Genomic DNA, 10,667 nt, shown 5'->3' on the forward strand with positions numbered 1-10,667 from the left:
GTTCGACGCATACAAGCGCTACAATTCCATCTGGTGTTCGGAAATTGAACTAAGCTCGAGTTTTGGGTGTTATTTCGTGTGCGGTGGTTTGGGTTTTTCTGTTGGTTTTTGCGAGGATCTGGAGCGTTCTTAAGGGGTTTAGGCGTTTCGGTATCGTAATTTAAGGCGCTATTTTTGTAGAAAATGGATCGAAAATACAAAATCTTGCAATTGGGGGCCGATTTATACTACGGAAGCGGAATAATGTAACAGAATTCCGAGCGTTACGCTAAAAAGGCTCGTCCTTATGGCTGGACTGACTTGCTGTGACCCTAAAATGTAATATAAAAGGTCCATCTTTAAGGCTAAATATAGCCTTAAGCTGTAACATGTAAAAGGCTTTTCCCTTCCACCAAATAATGATACTTGTAAAAATGTGAGAACCTAAGCTTTAGACTCATAACACGAAAACTAAGCTGCAGCTTTTATGTACAAATCAGGCCCTGTTTATCGTTTTACATTATGAGAAGGTTGTTGGATGTGCACGGGAGTGCGTTATTTTGTGCAATTGCCTGAGGCCCCACTAACAGGTGGTCCCAAACCAATCTTTTATAAGAAAATATTTCTACCAAAAAATTCCCTCGAGGAAAAAAGTGAAGTCAGCACTGTACGTGGGGGCCCCCTAATTCAAATTTGCTTGGGCTCCATGGAGCTATAACGAGCCACTGGGTGTGTAGAACGTCAATATCAAAGTGAAAGACCGTAACAAAAGAACATCTGGTTACAGCAGCGTAACTAGAACTGATATTAGCGGGGGGCGAAATTAAAACGTGCAAACCCACATTTACTCCTGTACTGTGGCACATTTTCACATAAGCTAAGCAAGCTGTAGCTTAGGGCTTTATATATAGGCCTATACGTGTATCATTATTTGAGGAGGGAAAGGGCCTGTTATATACAGTATTGGGCTATAGCTATACTGTGTCGCCGTGATGAATCTTGTAAATAAAAAATAAATTAAGAAAAGAAAAATCAAAAGTAAATGGGAACCGAACCCACGACTTTTGTGAGTCGTGGTTCGGTTCCCATTTAATATTAATTAATGAATGTTTAATGCATAGTAACTTGGAAATTATTAAAATAGATTTTTATTTGATTCATAAATAGGTCAATCTATTATCTGTTTCGAGTAGAAAGTAATCGTGAAACAATACAGTTAACATAGATGAAACGCAAATGTTCGTGTAGAAGACAGTAAATGATATTTAGTGATTGATCGTGGGTAATTTTCATTTGTACATTTTTTTATTGTCGTGTATTTTTATGATATATAAAGATGTATCGACATATTTTTTAATTAAAATGTCCTGCATTCTTTATATTTAATGCAAAATATTGCATAAAAAATTGATCACATTAAGCGAAATCATATTGTATACTGTACGTCACAATGCCGGGTTGCAATTTTTAATCATGTTTTTTATTTATTTTATTTTAAAATATATGCTCTCCACTTCAAATTAGCAGTGGCTTGCCCCCGTACAAGATACTTTTTCTTTAATTAACAATAGAGTCGGCCCATCAATGACCAAGCGATTCCGTTCCCTGAGTACTGGGAATTCGTTCGTGGGTTCGCGCCTCGCCAGAACGGGCTGGCTATGTGAAGTTTTACGGGTTTTCTGTACGTCTGTAACGCACGAAAAGGGACCAGTTACCCTTAAAAAGACCTCCCGGAAGGCGTTCCCCTAAGCAAATCGCTCAAGTCTTGCGTTGCCGTAACGTAAACAAACAATAGCCGGTCATAAATCAACTGTTTTTAAGGGGAAAGATTTGAATTGATCGGCCAGAAAAGGAATGCCTCTCGGGATGATTTCCTGTCCCCGTTTAGATGTTAGATAAGTGAAAAAAACTCAGAAAACTTCATGCGACCAGCCAGTTGGTAAGGCGCGAATCCGCGCCCGACTACCAGTGTTTGGTTGTTTTATCCATTGTGCCATTGGCGGACCCGTTAATTTCAAATAGTTGATTGATCAGCTAGAAGTAATAATACATTAAAACTACATGGCTAGCTAAAATTATGCCCTTTACGTGGCGGCCTGCCCCAGAAGTTTGTCAGAAATTTCAGGTGTATTTTAGGGTAGGTTCTGGACATCCAGTCTGTTCTACAACAAGCCACCATTATTGTTGCCCCTGATTTATGAAATATGAAAAAAAACTGCATATCTGTTCCATAGTAATCCTTTTATCCATACCTATCATGTGTTTGACAAATCTACGGAGTCTGGACGGACGAACGACCAAGATGGCGACTTACAACTCTAGAAACCCGAGATACAATCCGAACGGATGGAAAACCCCAAGAATATTTTTCGGGTGGTTCGTCCGGATATATCTGACTTCGTTCCTCACCACCAGGCTGTTCCATTGTAGATCTGGCCCCCAACGAGGACGGACGGTGGTGAGGAATGGGGTCCAATAAATCCACAATTGACAGGGAGTTGCTTTTTCGGATTTGATCCAGGATTCTCCGGAGCGGTAGGCTGACGCCTTAGCCGTTTCAGCTGTTTTTTCCAACTCTCCTCCCTGTGGGCACTAAGAAGGTCATTTTTAGCAAGCCTATTGCGGCTAGGCCCACGGATGGCGAGGGACGGGGCTCGAAACCCCCGAAAAATTTCAGGGGATTTTTCGACCCGTCCGGATTTGATCCCGGATCCCCCAGAGCTAGCCGTTTCGGCTATCCTGCCGTCGATTTGAATCATTGCAAATTTTTTTTTTCTTGCCGTATCTAAATATGATGTTAGCAAATCACACCCTATTATCAAAATTAGCAATTGTTTACATCATTTTTTTATTTATTTCGGACAAGTTTATTTAAACTGAAAGTAAATAAAGACCGACACCATTTTACGTAAAAGAGTCTTTGTACTGGCAACACTCCATTCTTCTACGCTACCACCCTAGCGGAATTTTTTTTAAAAAAAAGTTATAATTTTTCGATTAATTTTCACAGAAAGAAAATATCAAATAAAATTATAACTTTTTGAATTATTTTATTTTATACGATATTTAAATGATAGATTTTTACGTGGTAACTTTATTACGCGTAATTTTTAAATTAGGGAAATTTCTTGTCGATTAGGGAATTTTTCTCAGTTTTCATCGGCGAGGGATGCATTCGTCGTTCGCTCCTCACGTTCAGAAGTTTGTGGAAGAAATCATCAGAAATGGAAAGATCGGAATATCTGCAGGAAATATTGCGGTTATACATCCGAAATCTGGGTGAGAAAATATAAAACTAAACAATAAATTCGCTTATTAGACACGAAATGTCAACACTAGTTCCTTCCTATACCCTTGCAATGTTCATTCACACAAGCAAATGCGGGGAAATTACCCTATTTAACACACTCTCTGTAATCCGGTAACCTCCCTAGCCCCACATTCTCTGTAATCCGACGCACTCTGTTGTTATTGGCACGTTTCCTACCGGATCAAACTCCAGCACCCACTAAATTCAAATGCTTCGCTAGACGCGGCGTGCCGTCGAGCCCTCCGGTCTGGAAACGATATGAAAGATCACTAGACTTGTCTCGGGCAGTTTGCAAAAGTAAGTCCGTCGAAAACTGTTCCTCCCGCTAAATTTTTCACCATTGTTTCGATCACCCGATAAATTTAGTGGAATCTACCAACTCGGAGGCGGTAACGTACTTGGATGTTTGGATCGGTGGCTCGTTCTGCCGCATCGATGGCAAGGTTGCGACCAAAGTATTCGCCTCTAAAATGTGAACATCGAGTGGTGCTCGATGTTTGACGTTCACGTTTTACAGACAAAAGCTTCGGCTCCAACCTCGCTATTGGCAACTCGTTTGCGTGTCATCTAATTATCTTTGATAATCTGACGTCGTTCGGTTCCCTTATAAGTAGGATTGCCGACATCATACCGTATTACAATTAGGGTTTTCTAAAGGTTAAAGCGACTAAATCGAGCTTATTTATCCAAAAATATAAAGAAAATGTCCTTATAGTAAGCCCGTTTTCCTTATGCCTTTGAATTTTTTACAACCGTACGTGAACAGTTGGTAGAACTTAGTTTTATAATAACTTTACGTATCTTAAGACGTTAAATGCCTAAACTCTTATATTGGGCAATGGGACAAAATTATTATATCGACGTTTATGTCACTTGCTTATTAATTTCTTAATCCAAAGTTTATATCGATTAATAACTGTTTGCGAAGTTCCTTTCTGGTTCGTTTTCTTTATACTTGACCAAGGTGCGAGAGTGGAGTTGGGGATTTTTTCCTGGTTTTAGAGAAAACTTAGGAGCTCTTATTGGTTCCTATAAAGTTAATGTAACTGCTTTGAAGTTATTGTTTCAAGAAACACATTTGAATTTGATTTATAATTAATAATTAGAAATGTAAAAGTTTCCTGAAGAAAAAATCAACTTAGGAGAGTGACCGAATTCAAATATAATCCAGCCGTAACAAAGAAACCGGTAGAAAATTCGAAAATTCGACACCGTTTACGTCGTCTTTTAGGTTGTGAATTAATGCATTAAACAATGCTAAGTCATTTGTTTGTTTATTGCTTACTGTTTACTGCGTATTGTTGTTCTCTGAAGAGTCTAATTTTCTAATTAACTCTGAATTAATCTTGCCTGTCAGTGGCTAAATGGATAAAATCACTGAACGCTAGTTAGTTGCGGATTCACACCTTGTCAATGGGCCGGCCACGTGGAGTTTTCGAGGTGTTCTTCCCATTTGTAACATCTAAACAGGGACCGGTCTTTCATAAAAATCCTTCCATGAGGATCCTCCTTCATCAGATTGCCCACGTGTCATGTTGCCATAAACCGAATTAATCTTGGATTATGAACATAGAAATTAGTCCGAATGCGTTTTCCGATTAGTCGGGCCTTTTTTCGAGCCTGGCAAAACCTCCGGCCGGCCCTGTTTTGCATATAAATACCACAATTAAATCTGTTTATGCAAATCGGTTGTTTTATGGTAATGCCAGCACTGTATCTCCGGTATCCAAACAAACTTATTATGTAAAAATGCTTAATAAATATCAAGAGTGCAACAAATGAAGAATTTCAAGAGCAATCTTAGCATTCTAAGTGATATTATTAATTCATGTGTTCAGAGTTTAAGGTACAGTGTCGCGTTTGCTAGAATAATGGTTCGAATTCTGTCTTGGATGACAGTACTGTACTTTTGTTTGTTAGTTTCTAATACGAAGTGTTATGTAGAGATTTATCGTAGCCGCAACGGTTTAAAATTTTCTTTAATTCAATTATAATAATAAATGTCTTGTGTCCTCTTAAATGACTTTCTTGTAATCTAGTACTTGCAGTTTAGCATAGGCAGTTAGTAATGAAATGATATCGATTCATAAAATTATCGGATCATTTATAGTCATGATTAATAATTGAAAGAAATTGATACTAAAGGCACACTCCCTTAATGCCATATTTTCCCGACGACTTCGGTTTTAATTAATTAATGGCCCTGTTTAATGAGTCGTTAAATGTCCGCTTTGCTATTTGACTCGACAAGTTTCTTTTTAACAAAAATGCATTTAATTTTGCCGTAAAATATTAGCACAATAAGATACGTTCGATTAGGTTAAAGAAGAAAATTTTTGATGAAATCATTTCAATGGTTTTGGTTCCACTAAGTGCATTTTATATCTACACATAAATATACACACATAGACATTTACATTATAATGGGGTGACCAGGTAGTGAGAGACAGGACCGACATGTCCGGAAAAATTCCAGGGGGTTTTTGACCCGTCCGGATTCAATCCCGGGTCCTCCAGAGCATAGGCTACCATCTTAATTGCTTTGCTGTCCTGTCATTGCTAGTAACACATTGAACAAATAAGCAAGTGTAACTGGGATTTTTCCAGTGTGGCTTTTGAGCCTTTTAGCATCAGAATAGCTTGGAAAAATCCAACAATTAATTGGTTATCTGTACAAATATAACTGTGCAAATTTTCTTTTGCAGATGTAGTAATTTCGAGAAGAAACCACTCTGCGATAGGTTCAAGATAGTCATTCCTTATGGCGGACAATCTGTAACATGTAAATATTGTATTAGAGAATGTATATTGTTCCATATATTTTGATACTTAAATAATCTAATTCTTTTTATAAATAGGGGAAATATTGTTTCATGCTCTTTACCCAGATTTACCTCCAGATTTCATATTTGATGACGGGAATTTTAAACCGGATATAAACGATATCGAGGTTGGATATTGCGCTTGATATTGTTTTCTAAAGAAAATGCATATTAACAAATTTATTTTTTAATTATTTAATTAATGCTAAATTTTTTAGTCTTTGTGTAATTGGAATCCCGACGATCCCACGTCACTCATCCAAGTCATACAGCAATTGCTGGAGAAATATCGATGGCAAGAGGTTATGCTGTTGGAAGATTACTCGAGATTACAGTTCGAATATTCTTCTCTCATTCACCAAGCTGGATTTTCTGATTCGGACGTAGAAGTGTTATTGAATCGTAAGGTAAGTGTTCTAAAATCTGTGTTATTTTAGTCTTTTATTAGTTTTAAATATAATTATTTATATGCAAAAATTTCCAATTTCAGAATAGAAATGGTCCAGTCAACTTTCTAATTAGATTGCCAATTGATTTTTCAAAACTTCCACCTTTTCTCACAAAAGTAAGTGTGTTATAAATGTTAATCGAAGCTCGAATTTCTAACCTTAAGCCAAATGAAGTCAGATTTTTCTATTTTCTGATTGAATTATTAAAATAATTTAAAGTAGAGATTAGACAATGATTGTCTTATATAAATTCATGGCACACAAATAACAGTGAAGCTTCAGTTATTTGTCTCCTAGTGTTTCAGATACAAACTGATAAACTTTTCTCTCGTGCGATAAACTAAAGAACATTCAAATGTTACGTTGTTACTTTCCTTCACAAACATTCGATGTACAGAGATAACTAATAAGTAAATAGACATCCTACATTCAACGAATGTATGCATTTGCTGACTTTTCGAATGTAAATGTTCAGTAAATGTCTGGTCTTTCCATATTCTCCAGTGGGTTAATGGACAAAACATCCATGTGTTTGTGGAAGATGGAACTCGTCACACTGCCGCAAGACTTACTGCCAGAATCTCACCGAACATGTCTGGAACCTACTGGATCGTGCAGTGCAATGACATTTGCAGAAACTTGCTTCCCGCGGAGAACTTTCAGATGGTTGCATTCCGAGTGAGTCACGTTCTATGGGCCGAGATAGTAGAACTCGTAAATTCCGTGCCTAACAAGGCTTTGAAGAAAGCAAGTGGCGAGACAACTAGGTTCTTTATGTGTTTATGTGGCATTTGTATCACAAGAATACTGTGAAATAAAGGACAGTGTCTGAAAATAACGATGTCTGTTTACTTATGGGTTGTCTCTGTAGTTTCAATGAATTATATATGAGCATATACTCCATCCGAATTTTAGTTCATCCTGAATTCAATGAAATGCATTCGGTCATTCTGCCAGGCATATTTATTTTATAGATCTTCTAATGACTCTGATTGGTGAGGACTACACGCAATATCTTTGCTACATTTCTAGAAATTAAAATATAGGAACGATAAAACATTTCAAGCAGATAGATTAGCCGCGAAGATCTAACTATCGACCTCCATACCTGCAAGATTTAATATGTATCCTTATGTCAAATTATTTGAATAATATATTAAAAAGCAGCTGAGTTCACTCAATATATATTATTCTTTTATTAATAATAAATTATGTTTATGTGATCAATTGTTATTTCTATGATACAATTGAATATTGATATTACTATTTACGCAAGTTACATCTATTATTAATAGAGGAACAAAAGCTATGTGAACAACAGATATCAAATGACTAATATTATTGATGAACAAAAGAAATACACAATAGCATTGTTTATACTCTATTGTCAGCCAGCATGCGAAATCACGAAACTGATATTGCCAATTCGGCAAGAATAAAACTACTCGCTACGCTTCTTCCTCGATAAATTATCCTATTTATTACCCGAATTACCTGTCGATAAATCGGTTACAATCGAACTTTATTTTTATTTCATATCTTGAAATAAAACATTTTACAATATTTTTTTTTATTATGCTATATATATTATTGTGATGTTTAACGTTCATTTATTTCTTGGATCAATATTACCCACACGTTCTCTACATATTAGCTATATTATAGAGAAAATTATATAATGGTTATCCGGATATTTTCGTAAACAAAAACAGTAAAAAAACATTATAATTTTGTTTTTTATTTAGGACAATCCGGGCGACGATTCTGCCGTTCTCTTGGTAACTTTCCAGACGCCCGACGGAAGTCGAATTACTCCGCAACTGTACTTATCGCCGAGAGTCGAACAGTAATTATTAAAAAAGAATATTAAAAATGCCATTTATTGATTATTTTGTTACATATACGATTCTTTTTAAATAGAGCTCTCGGCGGTAACGCGGCATTACGCATTCCTAGCTTTTCCAGTGCCGGATGTTTAATGGATTACGTGCCTTTAGTTCGTCAGTTATTAAGTAACAAAGTAATTAAATTTTCAAATATTTTAAAGAATTTTAAATTGCAAACTTGTTTTATTGAAATTTTATATTTTATAGATAGAACAAATTGTAGTGGGTTTCGAAAAACGTAAGGAATACGTGGCCGCTTTTTTTAAGTCATTACGGAAGGTAAATAATTTTAAAATTTTTATTAAAATATAGAATTTAAGGCACACTTTATTCACATTTCCAATTTAAAATTGAGTAAATATTAAATTCAGTCCTTACTCATTAAATTTGGAATATTCTTCAATGCTATTCAGAAGTCTGTACGCAATGAAAATTATATATTTTCTCTCCATCTATACTTTAAATATGTTATTATTAATGTTTTACTCTTTAATAAAGTCTTAAATCACATTTATGCTTAACTATCGTTTAGTTTTTTCTTTAAGAATATACATTTTATATGATAATTTATGGTAGTTTGTGGAACATCTTATGATTCCAACACACTCTTTGTTATTAAATATTGTTTTTCTCTTTAAAGAGTTGCCTTATTAAGCCCTTATTTCAATTTTTCAACAGATAGCATGAATATCTTTCGGTAGCATTGCTTCTTTCGGACCCCCTTGAGGATATGAAGTCGTCCTGCATGTTTATGTTTATAGTTATAATAATAATAAATAGAAATAGTAAAAGTTTTAGGTCTAGCACCATTCCACACTTAATAAATGATAGTGTAAATAAATATCTTTTTAGGCTTTTATGATATATATACCGACAAGTGAAAAAAAAAGCTGATTTGTTTTATGTCAGCGGTCAGGAACTTCGCCTTACATATTAGTGCGGGATGCCCGTACTCGAAAATGTATGCTAAATAAAGATAGAGAAGTGCAAACTTTACATCACAATTAGTACTTAGAGGCTGGATATAGTTTATAGTTTTAGCGTGTAAAAAATAGATGACGTGGTTAGTAGTACACTTCGTCTTTCTTTACTCCTCGTATCATAGGAAACATTCATTTTAATAGGATTGAGTGAATTGTAAGTACAAGAGTAAGTACTGAAGAAACATCTCATGATACATAAAGCCATGCCATATCACTTGGTATATGATATGTATTTAATGTACAGTACAATAAGTATTGAAAAGTATTACAAACATTTATATTTTCCATAATACTTAACAATTTATTATTATAGGAGTATTGTCGAATACGAGGCAGAATCCTTTTCCAAGTTATCTTTAATGTTTGAATGGAACGACTTTTATTTTTTGTTACACAGTAAGAATTTTATCTTTAAATCATGAAATATACACAAAGATTGAAAATTTATTGATATCTAAAAAGTACTTTTATTTCTTAATTTACATTTTTCAGTTAATATACCTTTATACTTTCCACAAGACAAGCCATCGTTTATGTTTCAGTCCATCTACCATGCTAATATAGGAAGGCCGTACAGCGTCATCTGCAACGATTATCCGTACAGTCCGAGATGGTCGGGAAACGAAATGGCCGAGCGAGCGCAGTAATTTACAATTTATATTTTTAACATTCTCATTAAAATGAAACCCGAATTAATTTTGAAAAACGTGATTTTTCAGATCGTTTTTACTCGACTACGTTCCGAAATTTCAAAGAAGTTCTATCGAAAACAAGTCGTAATTATTGCCAAAATATTTATATAAGGCCAGCAAGCGTTTAAAATGCTTCGGTAAGATTTATAAAAAGAAATTTATGTATTAATATTTATAAATTTGGCATGTTATATATTTATAAGATCATTTTTAAACCAGTCTTACGATAAAATTCAAAGTTAATTTCTGTAACATCCGAATAAATTGCAGATTTTATTATTTGTAATATTATTTTTCTGTATCACCAGTTTTATAACATTGTTACATCAGAATGTAAATTGTTTTCTAAACGTAAGCTGTACAGTAATTAATTATAGCAGTTAATAAAAAGTAAATACACGGTAATTAATTAATACCACACTAACTCTAGTGTTTAGATAATACATATTTCTTCTTTAATTCTATATATTAGGTAATTTTGAATCAAAAGATAAAATACTGGTATTACTCACAGGAGACAATATCTTGGGACTCCTTATATTATCA

At 34.8% G+C, this 10,667-nt stretch overlaps 1 protein-coding gene across 1 annotated transcript; it reads left to right on the plus strand.

Moving 5' to 3' along the window:
- Window positions 1–3,022: 3,022 nt before the first annotated feature.
- Window positions 3,023–10,545, plus strand: LOC136986878 (BRISC and BRCA1-A complex member 2-like). The gene is given in 12 exon segments (XM_067284504.1): window positions 3,023–3,258; window positions 5,995–6,071; window positions 6,148–6,239; window positions 6,330–6,518; window positions 6,602–6,676; window positions 8,306–8,406; window positions 8,481–8,580; window positions 8,654–8,704; window positions 8,706–8,725; window positions 9,743–9,825; window positions 9,922–10,072; window positions 10,149–10,545. Coding segments are annotated over 12 exon segments (1,110 nt in total). The 5' UTR covers window positions 3,023–3,148; the 3' UTR covers window positions 10,210–10,545.
- The last annotated feature ends 122 nt before the right edge of the window (window positions 10,546–10,667 follow it).

Source organism: Centruroides vittatus, unplaced genomic scaffold (assembly GCF_030686945.1).
Source record: "Centruroides vittatus isolate TY-2023 unplaced genomic scaffold, ASM3068694v2 scaffold_1209, whole genome shotgun sequence".
Classification (NCBI taxonomy): domain Eukaryota; kingdom Metazoa; phylum Arthropoda; class Arachnida; order Scorpiones; family Buthidae; genus Centruroides; species Centruroides vittatus.